The sequence below is a fragment of the Phaseolus vulgaris genome, chromosome 2, assembly GCF_000499845.2.
Source record: "Phaseolus vulgaris cultivar G19833 chromosome 2, P. vulgaris v2.0, whole genome shotgun sequence".
Lineage (NCBI taxonomy): Eukaryota > Viridiplantae > Streptophyta > Magnoliopsida > Fabales > Fabaceae > Phaseolus > Phaseolus vulgaris.
The window spans coordinates 41,376,063-41,400,405 of record NC_023758.2 but is presented as its reverse complement, the minus strand read 5'-3'; the positions used below and the strand labels follow the sequence as shown (position 1 = coordinate 41,400,405).

Genomic DNA, 24,343 nt, shown 5'->3' with positions numbered 1-24,343 from the left:
TTTTAAAACTAAATAATTAAAAGGTGCAGACCAAAGCTGAAGGTATCTGATGGTGTGTAGTACTGATCACGAGGAATGAAGAATAGTCTCCTTTCCCTTTCTTTCATTTCCCATAAATATTTAACCACAGTTCTTCCACCGGCATGGGCAATGTCGTATGGGTATTACACTGGTGGGAGTGTCTAGGACCATGCCGATGTGAATAGCAGCAATGTATTATATCTGAATTCTCTATTTTTGGAATTTTTTACCATTTGGAATTTTATAGATTCCTTGTTTCCTCTAAAAGTTTCGGCTCCCATAAGTGCTTCAGACTGCTTCCTAACCTTCCTTAAAAACAGTGCTAAAATTATGAACATGTTGCTACAAGCTTACAAGCATCCTAACTTCAACAATATAATCATGATTTGATTATAAAAGCTTGGGATTGTTTAGATTTACATGCACAAAGAACTCCTACTAATGGCATTTTAAATATAACTTATTGTTATTAATATGAAGTATGAAGTCGTTGAGATCTTGATGCAACTTCTCTTGAATTTTATACAGAAGCTGAGAATGGAGAAATTCAAGTAAACTTAGAGCATAACTAGAACAAGGGTAACTATTTACAATTCTGCCAATCATTTCCTACAAGCTAAACATTTTGTTGTTAATCACAACAACAGCATTGCTTGTGTGATTAAATATCCGAACTCGCTTGGCTCATGCACAACCATACTTGCTTGAACACTTGGATGATTAGATCATGGTACTCATTGGAATTCAAAGTCAGATAACATGCTAGCAGATCTTGCATTTCTTCTGGCTGGCTGATCTGTTTCTCCGTGATCATCTCAATCATTGAATCTCTGAAATCTTTCTGTGGATCCAAAGAACATTTCACCACCGCAAAGCTATCTAACCCTTCTGTTTCCTCCACAATTTCCTCTTCTTTCTTCATCTTCAGTTTTGCTTTCTTCTTCTCTTCTATGGCCTTTATTTTACGGACTTCAACCTTGGAACCTATCCTTGGAGAATATACTTTAACCTTGGAGTTGTGCTTTGGCTTCCTCCTCTGGTTTTCTCTGCTCACATGAAGCGATTGCATTTGTTGGTTACTCTTTGCTTTCAATTTCAACTCCTCAGTTTGTTTCAAATTATGCCACTCAGAATCCAATTGGGGACTACACACTCGAGCTTCTCTGAGATTTCCAAGGCCAGAACTCTTGAAATCCGCAAACAAATGCTTCCTTGGTGTACAAATTGTTCTTGGTGACTCGTATTGCAGCACATAATTTTCTAAGAACGGACTTGATGCAAACTCGGCTTCCTCTTCTGCCTTTTCCAATTTCAAGAGCTGCTCTTGCAAAACTCTTTGTGCTTTTCTCTCATATCTCCTCCTCAAGGATTCAAGTTCCTTTACACTCCTTGCTGCTTCATTCAGCAATGTTGTTTCTTCTCTCAGTCCAGTGTCCTTCTGCTTCGACTTCTGAGTGGCTTCTCTTCTACCTTGTCTTTTAGCATTATTCAATCCACCGGGGAAACTTGAGGATGAAATGACATGTTCAGCATCCATTTGGTACTTTAGTGGCTTCAGAATATCATCACTTTTTCTATGCTCGTTGCCCTCTTCACCAAATGAGAGTCTCCAGAAAGCCTCATCATCCCCACCATAAAACCTGCCTCTATTATTCCCACAAGCATAATAGGGTGAGCTCTCTGATGGAGTTGAATTCTGCTTTGCATTTTGCTTCAGTGCGCCAGGTTTTGGCTCTGAGTTTATTCTCATATGCTTGAACTTGGAAAGCCACGAAAAAGGAGACACATGAGATATGAAAGAAGGCCTAGAAGAGGAAGAGGAAGAAGGAGAAGGAGAAGGTTTTTTTCCACCCCACTTCATAATTTGGTTTGTTATTGTGTTTGGAACTCTAGATTTGGTGAAGGTTTTATTGGTGTTAACTTGAGAGAAGATAAAGAGCAGAAGTGAAGTGCATAATGGAGTGGGGTGTGTGAGAGACTTGTAGCAGTTATTGGGACGGTTAGGCTGTTAAATAGAAACGTGGGTTTCCTACTGATTTTTTTCTGCTATGTTTTCAAAAGAGATACCCGCCCCAATTCCTGTGACCACTTTTCCCACTTTTCCTGCTTTTTGGTTTGTACTCAAAAAAAGATTTGTGCCATGGGGGGACCTCTTTGTTAGGCCCACACGCTAATACTAACAAATACCCAAATTTTTAATCAGAAATTTGGTTGCGAATATGAGAAAGTGGTTATGAACAGGGTACATTGTAATACTGAGGTAGTCCTGTTCTCTGTGTAACTTTACTGTGACAATAAGAACTAGAATTGTAGGGTATTTGAATATTGCAGTATATTTGAATGAACATTAACTTTGTTTTCAATATGTAGAAGGCTTTGTAAAAGGCAGAAGACTAAAGAATAAAATTGTTTCTTTTTGGATTGTGATGGAATTGAAGTGTTTCCTCTTTCTTATGGTATGGCAAAATCCTTGTCTCATCTTTTGCTTTGGTGGCTTTATTTATTTGCAGTTTTCTCAACTTTTTGTTATAGGTCAAAGACTGAGAGAGCAGCAGCACTGTGGCACACTGGCACACATGTTTGGAGCACACACAACTTATTACTAGGATTAAGCACAATGTTTGGCGGTTGGGGTGCTCCAAATTGAGTCCTGTCTCTCTAGTCTAGGTGTGTAAATTCATCTTTCACCCCTCACCAAATATTACAAATATTATTTATAGATTGTGATCAATATGCGTAGTACTACCATTTCTTTGCTACTTCTATTTCTATACTTTGCTTTATATACTTCTTGTTCGCTACTATATAGTTAAAAAAAATATATTGAGTTTTGAGTACATTGTTCTATTCATGAGAAATATACCGTGTCAAGCCAGGGGATTTGGGCCTCTAAAAAAATCAAGGATAATAGTGATCCTTTTGAATGTTTCAGTGTCAACAAGATTAAGTTATGAGAAATATTTTAAAATTTAGGACAAAAATTGGTGTGATTATGCTAGAGAAACTTGACACAATATCTACCATTTTAGCAAATGGCTCTTTCTCATAGTAGCTATTATATCATGAGATTCTGCTTGTCTCCTCCAAATTATGCAGTAACTCTTAAGTTCCAACCAAGAAATAAGGTCCTTAAGATGAACAAGGAAACCTTCATTTCCAAGGAAGGTATAAGACCAGAAAAGGCTATAGGGTAGATGAGTATTCGATTATTTATGAAATTCTAAATTGGTTGTGTTGTAATTTGTCAACAAAAAGAGGTCATCGAATTGATTCTTTAGTTTCCTATTTTGATAGATCATAATCTTTTGCAAGTTATTTCATTTTCACACACAATAAATTCTTCAACTCATACCATCCTTCTTATTCACTCCCACCTGATCTAGGCATTTCTTATTAACTAGAAATGAAAGAGAATCTTTGCATTATTTCCATGTTAATGCATGAAATGACATGTATGCATTTAATATAGCAAGAGAGAAAAGAAGGATATTATGGAATATATAAAGGAAGAAAACTGCAAATCTTGTTTTTTTGTTTAACTAGAGTTGTACGCAACATTCTACATAAGGTTATATGCTTCTTTAGCAACATCATCCAGAGCTCTAATTTATTATTACATTACGATTTACATACACGTACGTATCATCTTAATGTCTCTAAAATATATTTAATTTAATTAATATAGACTAATTATTTTTTTTAAAAAATATTTTTTATTTAATATTTTTTATTTTTATTTTTGTAATTGTAATTGTACCTGTATGGATGTCAGGGTCAGAGTAATATCGATCCACGTCAATACACAATTGTTGTCGTGCCAGCAGCTACCTAATCCTTCAAGTCCTTTCTCGGTGCTGACCGGTACGGTAATTAAATAAATTTTTATTTTATTTGCTCAATAATTTCTAATTATTGTTTTAAATTATATTTTAAATGAACTAAAATGAATTACAAGAATTGATGACAAATTGGTTTTGAAAAAAAGTACAGGTGACATTGCGGGCTGACTCATCTCGTATAAGTGTGCTCCGCGTTTAGCTTGCAAAATGCGAGCCAAGATGACCCGTCCCATACAAGGAATGCAAACTCATTTCATTGACCCGTTTCGCGTAAGAGATAGTTTGCATCAGGAATTTTTTTTTTAAATTAAAATTTAATGATAAAAATATATTTCTGCTGCTGAAAAATTAAAATTTCATCATTGTTTTAATTCATTCAATTAAGATAAAAAAAAATATAAAGACATTTAAGTATGATGGTTGTTAGAAGGCTTGATTAAAATAATTAAAGTTTTGTTTTGCATATATTTACCTTATATATGTATTTAAATGTCTGAGAGTATCTTATAAAAGTTTTGCTACAAAATATTTTAATGAAATCTCTTCATTATATTATTTTTTTATTAACAAATTTTAAATATAAAGTTTTACTTAAAACTAAATCCACTTTTAATTTCAATATTAACTTCTTTAGATAATTAAAATAAAACATACTTTTTTGTGTACATTAAATTTAAAATAAAATAAAAGTCACACTACAATAATAATGTGCGAGTGAGATATGGTTTTTTTTTAAAAAAATAAAATAATTATTTCTTTTATTTATGCGAGTCAGCGAATCAATCCATCGTCCTCATGTTGTCTCACACCCATATGGTTCATTCCCTAGAAAAAAAAGTGTCAACGATTTGAATGAATTAGATATATGTGGGAATAAAAAATAAAATTCATAATGAAAATTGTTAAAAATATTTTTTAGTTGTGGGTGCATGAAAATATTTAGTTGAGAGTAAATTAAATATAAATGCGTATTAAATTAAATTAATAAAGTTTTTTGAATTTATAAGAAGTTAATTGGGCCCAATGATATTTCTCTCTCTCAGAAAATTCTTTCCACACACCCTGTGGTTTCATCCTGCGCCTCCGTGAGTTGGAACTTACCATTTTACCCTTGATAAAGTAAATAAATCCTACAACACCTCTTCTTCATGTTTATCATTTTGAATAAAATGAAGGGACATTGTGCACGGATCAAACAAGTGACAAAAGTTAGCAATGAGTAGTGGTCATGTAAGACTGAACAAATGAATTGACTTTAAACAAGATTACCTATGGTATTTACAATCCAAAAAAATTTCAAAATTCACATTCTAAAATAAAAATAAAAAATTGGTATTTTTTGAAATACAGATGCAGGAAGAATTTGCCCTCTCGCTCTAGAAGTACAAAAACTGTAGCCCACAAACCTTACCCAATTGCAGTTTTGTATTGGCTGATGGGTATTTCTTCCTACGCCACTACATTTTTCTTCCTGCACGCCTCAATTTATGCAATACCAGAATTATCCTTGATAACTTTGAATGATTCTGGAATAAGAGTTCGGTAAGAACAAAATATTTCCAAAATAGGGGTTCTGTGAGTAAAATGTGTTTCCAGAATAGGAAATTCAGAAGGCCAAAAATCATTTCGGAATTTTCTTCTGGGACATATTTTTTTAATTTCTGAAACGTCCTGAATTCATAAAATGTGTTCTGAAAAGTATGTTCTGTAAATATTTTGGAAAGATTAATTCAGCAGTTATTTTTAATAGGGGTAAAATTGTCTTTTCGAGAAAGATGGGTGGAGAAAGTTATTTCTCGGGGTGCAGGGAGAAACATCCTTGGATGATGGGCTGACTCTTAATTCTGTTGGCCCAGTCCCTTAGAGCAACTATTTTTCTTCCTGCACTTCCTCTTTTTCTCCTAACACCCCATATTCTTTCAAATTTCAATTTTACCCTTTTTTAGCATATCTAGAATATTGTAACATTGTTTTAAGTGTCCTTTAAAATTATGTAAATAGTAATTAGTTTACACAACAGTAGAATGTATATTTTAAAATGTTTGTTTACCAAGTTTAGAAATTATTATTTTTGGAAAACATTTGACATATTTTGAATTTTACTTGACACCATGTTTATAGGCATTCTGAAACACTATTCACATCCTTATCTATTATCTAGAATATACATAATTTTAAAAAAAACTGTAATCCATTCCCGATTGTATTTTTTTTAATGTATACAAGATTTAAAAAAAGTAATTTTATCCATAAAACATATGAATGGGGGTGTTAAGGAAGAGATTATTCAACTGATGGTTTGAAACCATTAATTGGTTATGAATTTTATTTGTCTCGTGAGTTGTGAGTCGAGGTGGAAGTGTTAGAATGTGGAACCTTCTGTTATAGAAATGCTGATCCATCCATTAATGTTGTGATGTTACTTTAATTTAAGTATTGTTTGTTGAACATTGAAGAGTAGTAATGGTGCTGGACTCTAAACTCAAGTTTCAACCTTGTTTAGTTATATGCAGGAATCAAATTACATTTTTGGTGGCCAATTAAGAAAATTCTTAACAAAATTATTCCAAAATCAACTACAGACTTAGAAAGATCATAACAACACAAGTTAGTCAAATAATAATTACATTGCTACACTACAACATAATGTCTTACTATTCAAAATAACCATAAATTGAAAGTTAATTCAAATTGACTCATGACAAAAAAAATAAATTAGTGCAACCTACGTTGGTTATGTTCGACAAACTAGTTGGAAAGTTAGCTCAAAGATGAAAGTTCAGCTGAAAAAATAAAAATTAATTTAGTTAATATAATAATTAATTATTTTTTATTTTTAAAATTATTTTTATTTAATAATTTCCTTGTAATGAGTTAAAATTTAAATCATAATTTTTATTTTCGAAAATAAATTTATTTTAGTTCTAACTTTTACAGTTAAAGTTAAATTAATTTAGTGTTTGAAAAAATATCAAAATCTTAATATATATGTATATCTTATAAAGTTTTCGGTAAAGTATTTTTCCTCAAAAATTATGATTATTTTATGGATATACATAAAATAAATAAATAAATAAATAAATTAGTAAATATAAAAATTTGACAGCAATAAAATGTTGATAATTAAGCAGTAACTGAAAAATGGAAAGGTAATGTTAACCATTTAATAACAATCAACATTTATCATCAATAGGATATGAAAAGCATAAATTTTAATTATTAAATTGTCAAGATTACCTTTCATTTTTAAAGGATAAATTTAATTATTAATCTGTAATGCTAAATTGATTTAACTTTTGGAGAAAAATATATTAAAGCTATTTCATTTAATATGATTTGATTTCTTTTAATTCCAATTAAATTAATTTGATGATAAATGGTTTAATTTGAGTCATATTCATTTGAAAATGGAAATATCTCACTAAAAAATAATAATTGAACTTTATCATCAACCAATAAAATAAACAATTATATTTGATAAAAAAAACACTAAGAATTCCTCTACTCTCATGAATTAAGATTAGGAATTCATAGTTATTTGTGTTTAAATATGAGAAATTTGAAAATCTTTTGTGATTATAAAGTTAAAAGTAATCTTTTCTGTTTATTTATGATTATATTTTTGTTACAAGGTTTGAAATCCTATTTTTATAATTTTTTATTAATTTCTATCATGCTTTTACGAGATAGAGTTGTTTCACAGTTTTTAAATTCTATATATATCCTCACAAGTAAGATAATTATGTAAAAAATTATGTAAATTAATTTTTATAGAGTGATTCACATGACTTAGAGTTTGAGTTTGGGCTCCGAATATAATTTAATAATAACAATATAATTAAAGGGTCTGTTAGTTAGTTAACCTGAGAATAAATATCTGATGATACCTAATAAAAAACATACATTTGATGGAGATTGGGAATTAAGAGCAATAGAGTTCTGTCTCTGCAAATAATAGTTGTCTTACTGTCAATCATCGAAATATTGGAACATGGATCAAGGTAAGTGTCTATTTCTTCTTGATTTTATGAATATATGTAAGAATCATAATTGATAAAAATGCATATGTGATAATAATGTGTTCAATTATACGTTTATTCATGTTTTAATTTATAAATCAAACATTCTGATTGAAAACAAATTCCAACAATTTTGATTATATTTTATTATATTTTCAGACGGACAATTATATGTATGAATTACTTTACGTATTTAAAATAATTTATTTTTTTCACTGATAAATATATATTCGTTCATCGCATAGTCTATTATATAATATTCGGAAAAAGAGAACTGAGATTCCAACAACCAAACAAACTTTTTTTATGTAATAGTCAAACATATTTTTAGTATCTTAAAAATAATTTCATTAAAAAATATACCTATTTAAAAAAATGGAATTGTTTTAAGTAGACTCAATCCACTTGGTATCAAACAAATGTTTGTCATGTTCTCGTAGGTGTGATTTTCAATGGATAAAAACGACCGTAGCTTATAGATAGAGTCACTAATGATTTTAAGTTTTAACAACCTCTTCTGTCACAGTCTATTAATTAAAAACCTAACCACACATTAATCACTTTATTAAATCTCAATGCTTGCTATGTGAGATTAATAGGCCGGTTCAAGAAGCAAATAGAGCATAGAAAATTTATCTCTATATCTCGATCTCAATTGTGTTAAATCGACTTATAAAATTAAACTAAATTTAAAATACGCTTTTTCATACCACTAAAAAAAATCTTACACAACATGAGAAAACAATGAAGATTCATGATACTAGGTTGTTATGGTGGGTGAATTTGAATGAAGCAATTGAGAATGATAGTGTTATTGTCATGAATGAAGCTTCCAATTATTTAATTATTTTTTAAATGTGTGCACTCTGTGTCCCCACTGTGAAAAATATTGATGTAGTGGAATTGGGCAAATCACCTGCAATTCTCCTTTTTGAAGAGAGGTTCATGAAAACCATTGAGAAACTCAAAAACTTATAGTGAGGTCAAGAGTGGCTCTGCTAACACCACCAAAAATGGTGCAACATCTTATCATAACAACCATTTTTTCCAGCCTTTATTTATGTGCTATTTGGACCACTTTGGATTCGAATCCTTCCAACTAATTATGAGAGAAAAGAAACATGTAATTAAATGGAAAACACAACTTTAAAATTGGATTTTTTTTCTTTTAATCTAAAAAATATTAGAAGGAATTAAAAGTTAACACATGTATATTCATTTTTGGAAGATTAAGAATGTGTTTGTTGCTGAAGACGGAAACATAGGAGGCTGTAAAATGTATGGAATACAATATATGAAATTATGAAAATCCAGAGGAATTTTGTTACGATAAATTTATAAATTTGTGATTAAATTTCATATATAATTGATTTGATAATGCTTATTTTGCATAAAGTACTAAATAATAATAAAATCTTAATAATATAATCGATTAAATAAAAAGTATAATAGGTGTATAAATTTACTTTTACTGATAATTATATTATTAAATTTTACTTCAACAATAATATTTGTATGGACTATTCTATTAATACGGTGAGGATGAGATTGTGTTGGTGTATGATCCAATTGACCCTGCAAAATAGTAAATTTTCCATTTTACAAAAATTTCATATGTAATTCACCATAATAATCAATATGTGAACCAATAGTCTTCAACCAAGAAGCAACCAAAATAGGTTAACGCTTGACACAGGTAACAAAAACATTGGAAAACGAAAATTATGGCCTTGTGCATGAAGAGCAAGATTTAGTATCATTCACTCAACTATGATATAATTCTCATTGCCCACAATCACTTTGTAGAAATAAGGAGCCCTTATAATTCCGTCGTTGTGTATGGACTGTGAGGGCTCTCAGCCATATGGATAGTTTGATGTGCTCATCAGCGCTTAATCTTGAGATGTGGATCATCCAAGGCACATTAGCATGGCGTACTTCTCCTGTTTGAACTGGAGTTTGAAACCAAACTTATCCTCAGGAGGATAGATGGGGCGATTCAGGTGAGATCCAATGTAGATCCAACTTTCTCTTCACTCGTGGGATCCGGGCGATACGGGGGAGTTCAATGTCAAGCTTCAAACATTTGACAATTTGTAAAAAATTATCCAAAAATTGTCAACTGAATGATTATGTAGTATGAATAGCTACACAGACACGAGACATGGACACTTTGATATATGTAATATCCAAAATATAGGACACATGATACAAATTTATATATTACATTCTTATGAATTATATGATAGGAGATTATCATCATCATTGAAAAACACATTTTAGATGAAATTCATTTAAAGAAAAATTAACAACTTTAACAAAATGCACATTATATGAAGATATAATAGGATATTAAATAAAAACATTCTCAATAATACATATATAATGATTTGTTTTGATTTGAATATGGATTTGAGGAAGTGGATTTGAGGTGAAAGTGAATGGAAAGTGTGATTGTTTGGATTAAGGGAAACATGATAAGAAATGAAGGAAATTTTTATAAAAGTTTGTGAATAATTTGATAAGTGTGATTGATAATATATATATATATATATATATATATATATATATTTTTAAATAGATAAAAATGTAACATTACAAATTTACCATTGTGGTTTAAATTAAATTAAAAAGAAATATTAATTTTTTTATGTATAAACAAATTAAAGTTTATATAAAAATGTTTTACAAATCTTGACACATGTATTTTACATAAATACAATTTCTAAATAATTATTTTTTAAAATAAATACAAATCATAAATTATTTAATGTACTACTTAAATAATAAAAATATGAAATAAATAACATTCTTAAAATTTTCAAAATCATAAATAATTAAAAATCTAAATTATTTAAATTCAGTGTTTAAACAAAAATAAATAAAATTCTTAAATGATTTCAAATCCTAGATAAATAAAAATATAAATTATTTAATCTCGTACCTAAAAAATCTAAAAAAAATAAAATTACTAAAAATTAAATAATAAATAAAATTATTCAATTATTTAAAATATTAAATAAATAGAAATATAAATTATTTAAACTCGTATTTGAAAAATATGAAATAAATAAAACTTTTAAAATATTTAAAATATTAAATAAATAAAATATAAAATATTTAATTTTGTATTTAAAAAATCTAAAATATAAAAAATTAAATTATTTAAAATCTTAAATAAATACAAATCCTAAATTATTTAATGTCTTTTTTAAATAAAAATCTGAAATAAATAAAATTATTAAATTATTTAAAATATTAAATAAATACAAATACTAATTTATTTAATGTTCTATTTAAAAAATAGAAAATAAATCAAATTTCTAAGTTATTCAAATTCATAAATAAATACAAATCCTAAATTATTTAATGTACTATTTAAATAAAAATTTAAAATAAATAAAATTCTAAAATTGTCAAAATTTTAAATAAATATAAATATAAATTATTTAATTTTATATTTAATTTTTTTTAAAATAAAAAAATTTCTAAATTGTTCAAAATCTTAAATAAATACAAATTCTAAATTATTTAATGTCTTATTTAAATGAAAATATGAAACTAATAAAATTTCTAAATTATTCAAAATTTTAAATAAATACAAATTATAAATTATTTAATATACTATTTAATTAAAAATCCTGTAATAAATAAAATTCCTTAATTATTCATAACCTTAAATAAATATAAATATAAATTATTTAATTTGATATTTAAAATAAATTTTGAAATAAAGAATCTCCATAATAAAGGTATAATCAAGCATAATCATTATCAAAATGTAAATATAATTGATTATGACATGAATATAATCTATTATCATTTAAAAAAAAAAGTTATAATTGATTGACAGTGTAAAAATAAGCCATAATCAATTATGGATGACTTGAGAACATAATCAATTACGGTTGAAAAAAGAGTTTAATTAATTATGTTTGCAGTTGATAGAGTTCCTTACTTGGGTTTCTAGATCTTCATGTACTTTGCTTGCTCCATCATATATAAAAGCAAATTGCATACACAGAAACGGTGTAACTATTTTTGTATTTACATAAATGCATACATGGTTGTCCCCAACTTTCTCTCTATGTTAGCGAGGCATGGATGAGAACATATCCACGTTTTTCCTCACACATATTTCAGTGCACATCAACTGATACAAACTTAGTCCATTCACACTTTCTTTTGTCGTCTAGAGCCAAACATACGCTAAACATGAACTTATTCAATTTTCCCATCAAAGGTTATGGGTGCTTTGGTCCCAAATAACATGGTTATTACTTAATTTGTCATCAAACGTATAAATATTTTTTTTTAATAAGCTTGGACCAGTTTATTTAGAAATATCTTTGAAAAAGAGTAGGAAAAAACTTGTTTTTCTTATAAATTTAACGTAAAGTTATGTGATTTAACTTTTTTGATACTTAAATTTATGCATAAACAAATGTTACTCTCGTCCTCCACCGCTCAATGCCACCAACAACCACTTTCATTCTATGAATAGCACTCTTCTTAATTGCCTCCACTTTTTTCTCAGTGTCTTCGTATGATATGCTCCGCAATATTTTAAGATACCTGTCCATTATGATTCGTGACGACACATATTCATTCATAGCTGCTTTTTCCCGAGCACATAGGAATGGAACAAAGCAAGGAAAGTCAAAATCAAAGAGCATCATTCATCTCTTGCGTGATCCACATTCGTTCCTGTGCTCTCTTAATACTTCACGGGACAGAATTTGCGGACTAAGTTAATACGGAATAATGATGCATGCATGCTACACGCTTCAGCCCATCCCAACATGGTTTCTCAAGTCAAAACTACAAATTTTATGACTCAAAACTTGACAACAAAGAGAATTTATTCCACCACGCTTTAGCAAAGATACATCTGACAACTCCATGTAGTAGAGCAAAATAAAGGCAACCAATTTTAACACTTTCCCGCGGTGTAAATCACTTCAAATTTTGTTACACCTTTTCCATGCTCATGTAAAAGTTCTTTCTCCCATCAGAGAACAGGGCATGCCACTCAATTCAACACAACGAGGACGCAGAATGGTGCTTATAAATTCCCTATCGATGAATAAACATCAGTAGGAAATAACTCAGACTACCCTCATTGCAAAATGCAGTTTTTTGTATCCTAACTGTAGCGTTATTCTAATACAATAGAAAGAATAGAAAAGTGTTGTTTAACACAAGTAAACAAAGAACAAAGTGTGCACAATAGTACACATGTTGACTCCGGTAAATTTAACAAAACAAGTTTAGTTCGTATGTTTAAACACAAATATGTAACATCAATGCATATGTGCGCATCAATCATACATATAAAAGTAGTAGCATTACACTTAAAATTCCTGTAAATTGGCATTCTTGGTATTTATCAGTAGTGATGGCCAATAGGAGAGATGCACAAAAGAAATAGGAGCCTGAAATGGTCTAATAATTCCACTTTAGAACATTTTGTATTCGTTCTTGCAAAAACAGATTACACATGGGTTGAAGCTAACTGCTCAACAACACATCCTTCTTTGAATACATCTGGTATTGCTATACTTATTGACTTTAAATGTCAACGAAAGAATCAATAGAGTTACAAAAAAAAAAAATCAAGAACACAAGAACATGGGAAATGATTATTACCACTATTATAAAACAGGAACAGAAATGGACATTGGAAGTGAAACATCACTCACAAAGCTTGTAGTATTCCTGGTTGAAGCTGAATCGCTAGCAAATGCATAACCCACACCCAATCCACCATAATGTAGAGATGCATTTTCACATCTCTGAAACACTCTAGCAAGTGAAGCAGCCTTTCTTCTTGCCCTCTTTGTCCCTGTAAAAAGCAAGGTTTGAAGCAAGCCGGCCAAGGCAGGCGCCCTAACCACCCTTTCTGTTGCAGCTGCACCACCACTCCTGCACAGCTCCAGCAAGGCTGCAACTGCATTCTCTTTACCTCTTGGCGTTCCACAACGCATAATTCCTAGCAATCCACCTACTGCTGCTTCCTCCCCCACCACTGCCATGGCGCCAATAGGCTGCCGAACAATTAAGGCCAAGGCACCAGCTGCTTCCTCAAAAACTCCTTCATTCCCCAAAGCGACGACCATAGCTTTCACTGCCCCTGCCTCTATCATTCTCAAACAATTCTCAGTATGGGTGGAGAGATTAAATAATGCTGTGACAGCGTCCTTCTTCCCTCTTTGAGTTCCCTGTAGCAACAACCATGCCAATGCTTCAACAGCTCCCACATTATCCGCAATTCGTTTCTTATACTCATGGACAGCAGAGAGGCTGAACAATGTTGCAGCAGCATTCTCCCTTGCCTCAGTCGTGTGCCCGAATTGCAACACCTCAACAATTGATCCCAAACACCCTTCCTCCATGATCATACTCTTATTTCTTTCAAAAATGGATAAATTGAGCAGTGCAGTCACAGAATTCTCCTGTGCAACAAAATTGGGAGAGGAAAGCAAGTTCCTAAGATGAGGAATTGCCCCAGCTTGCGCAATGAAGGCACGGTTTTCCTTTCCATTTTTGGCCAGCAATCTTATCTCCCTGGCAGCCACAGTCTTTGCAACTTGAGACCCATCAGCAAGCTGCTGAATGAGAAGCATGGCCGTCTCTCGGTTAGCTTCAAGGGAAGCTTTGGAGGGACAAGCTGATGCAAACATCTCAACAGATGGATCAACCCCTTCAGGTGGATCATAGGGCACGCCATGTGCGCTGCACCACTGCATAATCAAATTCCTAAGAGCACGATTAGGAACAAGCCTGTTATGTGAAAGCAATAGCCCAGTTTTGGGACAAGTGCAATGCCCCTCCTCCATCCACCTCCATATAGACCTCCTATCATAAGTTTGACCGGTAGAAATTATTACAGGATCACACATCAAATCCAGTGTTATCGGACAGCAAAAGTCCTTAGGAACAGTAAAAAATGTTTCAGCAATTTCCTGAGTAATCAACCTCTTCCTCGCCCTCTTCTGAATCTCAATTTCCAATTCGTCCTCAAACCCAAATAACAAAAACCTACAATACCTTGTGATAGCCACCATCCCATTAAGCACAGGAACTGTTGGCTCAACATCACCCTCGTGGTTCACAATCTGCTCCTCCAAGGCTTCGACCTCCACCCTACAACTCTTAGCATCGAGCATCTGCAACTTATCCACAAAGAAACACCTCAAGTCCTTAGAATCAGGAACCCTCCCACTTTCAAATTCATCAAGAAACCAAAAGAACCTTGTCCTAAGGGCATCATCTTTCTTATCTATGAACAACTTAGCCCTTCTGGACTGTCTCTGCAACAACTCAACCTGTTCCCTAACGTCATCACTGAGTCCAATCTCTCCAACAGGAAAAACATCCAAAAGGGTCGAAAATTCTTGACTCAAATCATGGAAGTGACCAGAAACACAATGGTTCTGAAGCAAGAGCCACAACTTGCTCGATCGGGCACAGTAATCAAGGAGAATCTTGGAGCGATATAGTAGCAAATAAAGCTCCTTTAGGCACAGCACCGCCGTGGGGAGAAGAACGCCACCGTCGGTGGAGTCTCTCAAGCACTCCAACATTGACCGAAAAATCTCCACTTTTCCGACGAGGGCACGCGAGTTCCGGCGCTGGAAGGGAAACCGATTGTCGGAGAAGCATGATACAACGTCTCCGGCGACGTAGATAAGTGTCTCCAGCAGCGCCACCTCAGAGAGGTCAACCGGCACAATAAACGCCTCCAGCGATGGCGACCGGCGCCGCCGAAGCGACGAAAATATAGCCGCCGAAGCCATCGGAGGTGCTTTTTTTACTAGACTAGCGGCGACCCTGATGGTGGTCTCAGGAAAGGAACGGGTTCCCCAAAGAAAGGGGAGAAATTTGAAAGGGTGAAAGATTTTCCCGGAAAGTGTTTTCTGGGTTTCGAAACGGAGGTGGCATGCTATGAAACAGTTTCGCGGTGGTTGGGTGAAGAAGTTTGAACGTTTAAAGAAGTAGGAATCAGCAAGTTAAGAAAGAGATGAAGTTAAGAGTGGATTATGCTAATAATTTCGGCCGAATCCGCGTACGCAAGTGAGAAAAAGATGGGAACAAAGGACTGAATTTCCAAAGACTTTTTGTTTTGGGTAATAAATAAATTATTTTTTATTTTCCCTACCTTTCTCTCTCTCTAGGAAAATTCAATGCAGCCGTCCAGAAAATGATTTTCCTTAGTTTGACGGATGATTGATTATGTACTCTATATTTGTATTCAGATCATGATCCATTTTTTTGTTTTTTTTTCAAATGTTTAACTTTGCTGTAACTGTAAGAGGAAGGAAGATGATGATCACAGGAGAAAGATAAGAGGATGAAGAGTATGACAACGAGGAGTTTTGGTTAGAATTTGGAAAAATAGATTATGAAGTTTCAAGACTGAGGTGTGGTGAAATGGAAACTGGTGGGAATAACATGAATTTCGTATCTCCATAGTGGTTAGGTTTATGCAGGTCCTTTGAGTTTTGACTTTCTTTTGAATAGTGAAGGAGGGTGTGGTGTCCTTTTTCAAAACAATTAATAAATTTGGCTTTTGCATTTACTTTTATAGATTTTCTTTTAAAAAAAACATTTTATTGACTTTAAAATTAATCTACTGTTAATATTTAAACACTTTCTCCATTCATATATCTCTTTGCACCATGTAAAATTGAAGCTTGTGTAATACATACTTCAATGGTATACTTTCATAAACAACCTCATAATATTTCACTAATTTAATATTAATATTCAATGTATAATTTATTTTAGTGATTACTTAACTCGAATAATCTAGCAACTTTATTAGAGAACACGTTACAAAAATTAAAATAAATAAATAAATAAATACACACTCAAATGACAATTCACTTTTTTAACTTAAAATCTACCCTTAGCACTCAGGGAAGGGAACAGAATATAATTGGACTAATAAATAACAAATAATTTAATTGTAATATGTTATGTGCATAAGATATGTACTGATAATTAATAAAGCCATCTTATATATGATTTTTAAATAATTATTACAAGAGTAAATACTATCGATATATTATAGGCTCAATATCATGAATACATATATTAAATTATAAAAAGTAAATACAAATACACTGAATGAAATATAATATATTTAAAATGCCTAAAACTAGTAATTAATAAGAGTTAACTTCCTTCTGTACATCTAAATATAACTTAAAGTTATTGAGGAATTATTTTATTCCTCTGGTTTGACGAAGAAGTTGGTGAAATAAATCCTTTATTTTAATTGCTCCATATCTATTTGTTGGGATGTCTCTAATGGAGTGATATACTTGCAAAGCCTGGGATGTTCTTCAACAACAAATTTTTATTTTTTTTATATTTTCTACGTTGAATTAAAAAAATATGATTTATATTTTCAGTTAGACTTAATTGCATTCCCCATTCATAATTTTATTTTATACATTTTCCTATCCAAATTTCAATTTAGGAATTTTACTACTAATATTTTAAAATTAAATACATTTTATTTTTCGGTATGAGATTCTCAAATGTTTAATATTGTGATAATTCGATATGAATGGTGTACTTACAACTCGTTCACACTGAAATTCAGAAATAGAAAATATATAAATACTTTTTTATTTAATGGCTATATTTAAATTAATGTATAATATAGCATTACCAACACATATAATAAAGTCTGGTCCTTTATGCAACTACTCTTCAAATAAATTGAGATGCTCCATTCATTTTAACACATTAATAACTTTGAAAAGTCATAAATATCTGCAGTCTCTACAAAATAAGAAGGATTAAAAATTGAAAGACATTACATTAATTTTTTTTACTGTTTTTTTTTTACATATAAATATTGGAGATCCAAATTCATATAAAAATAAGGATATTTTTGAAGTATATAAATAATTACAAATTTTATTTAATAATTTTATAAGGTCGAATTATATTTAAAGGTTATTTTTTAATAATAAATAAATATTACATTCATAAGATATATACATGAAGAAAAGAAAAGAAGTGCATGCATGATAAATATGCATTTCTATCTCATTTGCCGAAAGGAAAAAAGTTAGAAGATTTCTTAGACTTTTGATGTGTTTAATTGTTGTTTCTTTGTGTGGAAAGTGGAAATGGTGTGGAATAACTTAGTTTAGGGTTAATAAAAAAAAAGTGCCTACCCTTTTCACCAAAGTCACTAATTTCACGAACAACTTGTGCGAGAAATAATTATAAGGACCGACCACGGAATTTGAAATCATAAACAAAACAAAAAATCATAGGTAGTAATTTAGTACGGCCCGTCAACAATATAACATCCTCAAAATTAATCGCTTTAATGTTAAATGGATATGAGTGATATTTGGATTTGTTTTTTCAAATTAGGTAGGAGGAGTATAATGTGTATGTTAATATTTGTTATATTTTTATACACGTTTTTATTTTAAATTATTAAGATATCTTTGATTAATTAAATATTTTAGTAATTATAATTTTTTAAATATTAAAAAATAAACTATTTGTTCTTTTGATATTGAGTTTTAAAATATCATTTTTTTTATTTTGATTTTATTTTCTAAAATTATTTAATGCTCATTTAAATGAGACGAGGTTTGAATACGGTATACATGTTATTATCGAACAAAAATAAAAACGTAACAAAAATGTTATTAGCATATCATAAATGAAAATAAATATAAATTTTAATTTTTGGAAAAAAAAAATGGTACAAGTCAAGCGCACCTAAACACCATGTCATTTCAATATACATTTTATCGATATTTTAATAATAATATCTTTGCCTTTTTTTGACAATTAAAAAACCTATCGCCAAATATTAATTTAAAGATGAAGATCGATATCACATTTTTTAAATATTAGATTATTAATATTGGTTTAAAAATATAAGAACCAAAATTAAATTTGAGGAGTAAGGGAAACATTTTTTTTCTTAAAATAATATATTTTGTATTAAAAAAAACTCTAACCGGCAACATGTCCTCACCATTAAATGTGCTTTTATTATTTGACCGGAAGAAGGACGGAGATGTTAAAGCTTGCACTTTGCACATGCATGGCCTCTTCACTGTCTCAAAGATGCAGATGACTTTTGAAACACACCATTTTTTTCTTTCTCTAAAATAATGGGATATATAGAAAGAGTTCAAATTTCAAACAAATATTTATCTATTTATTAAAATCAATATATTGAAAGGAAATAAAAAAATTAAGATAAAGATATTAATTTTCTTAAATTTATTTTAGAATTTATTTATATATTTATTTTAGTTTATAAATATTAAAAAATTATGCTAAAATTGTTAAATAATTAAAAAAGGATTAAAAATTTAAAATTATGTACTGTTGTTGTAAGAATATTGTATACTCCCCTAAGAAAGAAACGTGGTACCTTACTTAGATGTATGAAACCTTGAGATGCATATAAAATAAAAATTCATAAAAAAAATTAAATTTTAAGTTTAATTCAATTTTATAAAATTAATTTCTAAAATAAGATTTATCCTCACTTATAAATTTTAATTTTTAATCGATATGAAGTCTTTAACACATTTTTTTTCGGATGTTATCAACTTATACATAAGATTATATATTATGAATGTTTTTATAGGTAAAGTCGTTTTTTCTCCTGCATGGAGAGTGTAAAAAATATTTTGTGAAAATTTTATTCTGTAATTAATGGAAGATGATACAAAAAGAAATGTATAGGCTTTAGGAAATTAAGTTTTAAGTATTTTGTGGAGCTATACTTGTGTTTGTACTAGCAAGCATATCTATGGCTGGGATATTATCTGAAGTCGGTGTTGTTATTGCATAATCTGTGGGCTAAATCACTGTTCATCTTTTGGGCTTCTTGTTTATACCCACATTTTGGTTGCTATCAGTAGTGCATAATCTTCACTCAGAAAAACAAAATTGCTGTAAACCCATGCATATGTATTTTCAGCTATATCTTTATCCATAAATCTTTAACATTAAAGGGAAAATGAAATATATTTTTTTATCTCGTCTTAAGTTTAATATGGAGGGAAAAGAAGCAAAAAGAGGAAAAGTAGAGGTGCGACTTACAAAGAAAAATTTATCTCTAATAAAACGGACATATTTATTTATTTTTGTTAAATGAAACATTTACCACCAAAAAAAAAGAGAAACATTTACACTTTTATTCATATAGAGAGAATAGGTAAAAATAACATTTTTTAAAACAACAAACCAATGTACTTTGGTAATCATTAATCATATAATATGTTATATAATTTATGATCCCGATCTCTTCGAAAAAATTACCATCTAATAATTCAAAGAACAATATAGCTAGATATCTATTTTGTTATCATAATTTAAAGAACAATATATATAGCTCGATACCAAGCTTACCAATTATATTTATTTGATACTTAAATTTACATTTATTTATTTAACACTCAAATAAATTATTATTATTTTTTAAAAAGAGTTGTAACTTTTCATATTTAAATAAATTATTATTTAATTATAATATAATGTTTTATTTCAAAAATCAATTGTAGAATAGTAGTTTTTATTATTCGGTGAAAAAACAAACTTTATTCTCATAAAAAATGAAAAAAATATTATAACCAAATAACAAAATTTCAAGAGCAAAATATACACAGAACCTTTTGTTTTATAAATCCGCTTACAAAGCCAGAAAGAAATGGATCAATTACCAGAAGTAAGAAACAACTTATCAAAACAAAAGAAGTGAGAAAAACCCATGCATGCATGAATACATTTTCACCCTACAGCTATACCCACAAACAAGAACCCCAAGAACGAAAGCATACATATCACTCACAAATGCACAACAAAAAGATCGAATCCCTCTATCTATTCCATCCACACTCACCTCAGATCATAACTCCACTCACCAAACCCACCACTCCAACAACAACAACACTATTCACCCACTTCATCGAACAACCTGCAGAAACTCCCGCTGACAAACCCTTCCCGTCGCTACCATCATCGCTGGCCGTGGTACTATCATCCGCCGCCGTGGAATTCCCTTTATCAGCCTTCGGCAACCCTTTTTTCGCCAACGCCGGCGCTGGAGCTGGCGCCTTGCTGGGTAGCACGAGGTCGAGAGGGAGAAGCACCTTGTCCACCTGGTATATCGCCAACTTGTTGTCGGAGTAAACGGTTCCGGTGATGGAGGCGTTGACGGCGCCGGTGGCCATGCTTACCTGGCTTCCGAAAGAGGTGACGTTGAGTTGCAGCCTCTTGGGATCGTCACCAGCTTGAGTTTGAACCGGGTTTGTAAGAGTATCAAAGTTAGAGATGGAAATGAAGGAAGAGAGAGTGTGGAACTGCAAAAGCTCCACCTTCTGCCTGTCGCTAAGAGAGTTGAGGAACCCTGCTTTGAGTTTGGAGAAGGAACTGTCTTCTGGTGCAAAGAGGGTTAACCCTCCCGAGCTTGAAGTTACGAGCTGTGAGTTGAGTTGGTTGATTAGTTGGGTGGTTTTTAAGAGGCGAGTGAGAACGGAGAACCTTTTGGCTTTTCTTAGGATTTGGACTATATCAATGGTGGGGCCTTTGGGGATGATCGTGGGTGTGGGGGCCCCACTTGGGGTCACTGGGACAAGAGGTACAGTGTTGAATCCCGGTGCCGGGGCTGTTGCCGGCGGCGAAGGAAGTGCCGGAGACGGCGGGGAGGGCTGGGGCAACGGTGGTGATGGTGTTGTGGGGGGTTGAATTGGTGAGAGTTGTGCTGAAGTTATGTGAAATAGTGCTAGTAGTAGAATTGTGGTGGGAATAATGAAAGATCGAGATTCTTGCATGATCCTCATTTCTAGGTTTTTTTAGGGTTGGAGTGCAAGGGTGAATGATAGAGTGTGGGATATTTTTGCTTTTGAGAGTAGTATATTGGAGTGGTTGGGGTGTGAGAGAATGAGAGAAGGGTTGCCTTTTTATGTTGGAGGCTAGAAGGGGAAGGATGAATGATTGTTTGGTGCAAGGTTTAGTTGGAAAGATAGACATTGCTGTAAAGAACAAATCTGCTTCCGTTGTCAGGGAAAGGTGGTGCATCAGAGTGTGATAATGGGTGAGGGAACCATTTGCTTTCACATAATTGTTGCAATGAGTTGGATACATGGGGTAAAGTATAGATGGAAAGGGGACGATAAGTGTGTGTATTGGTTTAGAAGTTCCATCAAGTAGGAGGAACAAAAACCTAATATGGTAGCAATCTAAGGTGGCCTTGTCTCAGACAGATTCAGGTGAGGATGGAGCCACATGAAGGCTCAATCACACACCTCAATTCTATTATCTTCATTTTATTATATATATCCCAAAACTTAGCACACGTTCATAAAATTACTTTTTATTTCAGAAAATATAATTCATATTCTAGAATATAATTTTCTATCTCTCTGTCCCATCAATTATCCTGTCTCATTCTGTATTATAAAATTGTATAATGTAATTAATTTCTCAATTTTTTATGCTGAAGGGGATTTGTTGAGGATGTATGTATATATGCACCCCTTCAATTAATTGTAAATTTAACCTTATTTTAGGTGCATATCCTTCCCATAACAATCATTAGCCGTATCATATTGATTATTTTATTTAACATATATAGTTTTTTTCTTCTTAAAACAATGGATACTAGGCTTCCAACATATAGGGACATTTTTTATTCAGATAAGATCTCATTATTATTTATATACTTTTTAATATTATTGTGTGACGCAAAGAGTAGCTTGTGGTGTTTGTATTATCATCCTAAATCATCAAGTGAAAACCTTACCTTATTCACACTTTTTACATACCTAAAATGACCATTCACCTAATAGATAAATAAAGAAGAAGAAAATAACCAATTGGGGCATCTTTGATAAATATAAAAGACAAGTTATGCGTAAAAAAATATTTTACCCTTTATAAGTGTTCCAATAGTATTAATTGATAAAATAATTTTGAAATGCTTGGTATTATTTTGTACCCATGACAATACCTTTTAAGTATTTCTTTAAGTTCAGAGTGGTATCTTTTGGAGTGAGTGGCAACATCTATTTCTTCAATCTTAATGTATCAGAAGTAACTCGTTACACCATTACCGTGCAGTATAATAGAAGAAATAGTGTTTACTTTAAAAAATAATTTTATATTATTGTCAAAACACACACTTAGAATTTCTTTAATATTAATTAAACCATCAACTTCAATAACATCATAAATTTTATCTACCGTAAAAGTGTGAAATTTATTAGCTGCACGTATAATGCAAACCTACCCATTTAATAATAAAAGTAAACAATATTACTATCATAAAATATTATTTTTTCCAATTAAAATTTTCAATTTTAACGTAAGTATATGAACTACTTTTATTTTTAAACACTTATTCTATATTCATAATTTCATTTTGTATTTTTTTTCTTATTACATCACATCAGTTACAATATTCATGTATATTTTGAAATCAAATTTAAGATAATGTTGTAAGATGAATCATCATATTCAAGGTTTATCTACTTTGAAGTTTGATGCTTTTAAGGTTTTGTTATTTTAGATGATATAAAATTACTTTTAACTTTAACTTTTAGTAACGGTTTGTATCCGAATGATTGTTTTTCACTTGGAAAGAAAAAGAAACCATGTGTATTGGTATCCCACAATTTATGAAGAATGAGTGGTAAAAAAATTGTAAAAATAGTCAATTTGATTCTTCTGAATAATAAAGAGAAAACTACAAGTAAAATGTGATTTTATAATATTACCTTTTTGCTTTTCATATAATGTCATTTAATATTATTACTATTCCATGCAGAAATAATATTTTAATATATCATAAATAATATTTCAATTACCAAAAATATTATTTTAATTCAAATTAATTATAATTTACAAATAATCAATCAAATTATTTCTCTACAACTTTTAAATATAAAAGTAAATGCATAAACTTATATTTTATCAATTAAAAAAAATACAATTTCAATCACACTTATTATATCACTTACAAACTTTCATCAATTTTCTCTATATTTTTCCCTCTATTTACCTTAATCAAAACTATAATTTTTTTCACTTTCTGTTCAAATCCTCTCAAAATTTATTCCCTCAATTTCACTTTCTAATCCAAACAAAACATTAGTCTACTATTACAAATCTTTTATAGATAATTAAAAAGGTAAGAATCACCTAAGGTCCTTTTGTTTTTTTTTTTACTACAAATGACCATAAGATTGTGATCTCAAATCGACTAATACAACGTAATTAAATTCAATTAGAGATACTTTTTCCTCACAAAATACTGGGAAGACATTTCAAAATATATAACATTTGAAGTATTTATATATTATTTTTCTAATAATAATTTTAAATGTTTAGGAGAGTAATATGCTACTCATCATTGACTATGGAGAGTAAGAAGATTCCAACCGGAGAAGATAACCGAAAAGCATA

At 30.7% G+C, this 24,343-nt stretch overlaps 3 protein-coding genes across 3 annotated transcripts; all 3 read right to left on the bottom strand.

Moving 5' to 3' along the window:
* Positions 1-463: 463 nt before the first annotated feature.
* On the bottom strand, positions 464-2,024 carry LOC137812167 (transcription repressor OFP5-like). The gene has a single exon (XM_068614084.1). The coding sequence runs from the start codon at positions 1,880-1,882 to the stop codon at positions 683-685; it is 1,200 nt and encodes a 399-aa protein (XP_068470185.1). The 5' UTR covers positions 1,883-2,024; the 3' UTR covers positions 464-682.
* Positions 2,025-13,320: 11,296 nt separating this feature from the next.
* On the bottom strand, positions 13,321-16,301 carry LOC137812170 (U-box domain-containing protein 17-like). The gene has a single exon (XM_068614087.1). The coding sequence runs from the start codon at positions 15,676-15,678 to the stop codon at positions 13,534-13,536; it is 2,145 nt and encodes a 714-aa protein (XP_068470188.1). The 5' UTR covers positions 15,679-16,301; the 3' UTR covers positions 13,321-13,533.
* Positions 16,302-20,540: 4,239 nt separating this feature from the next.
* Positions 20,541-21,842, bottom strand: LOC137812166 (fasciclin-like arabinogalactan protein 11). The gene has a single exon (XM_068614083.1). It carries the CDS (start codon positions 21,718-21,720, stop codon positions 20,782-20,784), a length of 939 nt encoding a protein of 312 aa, XP_068470184.1. The 5' UTR covers positions 21,721-21,842; the 3' UTR covers positions 20,541-20,781.
* Between the last annotated feature and the right edge of the window lie 2,501 nt (positions 21,843-24,343).

What these genes read in the sequence shown, in the direction of transcription:
- LOC137812167 (XM_068614084.1), bottom strand. Translation starts at nt 1,882, where the DNA reads ATGAAGTGGGGTGGAAAAAAACCTTCTCCTTCTCCTTCTTCCTCTTCC.
- LOC137812166 (XM_068614083.1), bottom strand. Translation starts at nt 21,720, where the DNA reads ATGAGGATCATGCAAGAATCTCGATCTTTCATTATTCCCACCACAATT.
- LOC137812170 (XM_068614087.1), bottom strand. Translation starts at nt 15,678, where the DNA reads ATGGCTTCGGCGGCTATATTTTCGTCGCTTCGGCGGCGCCGGTCGCCA.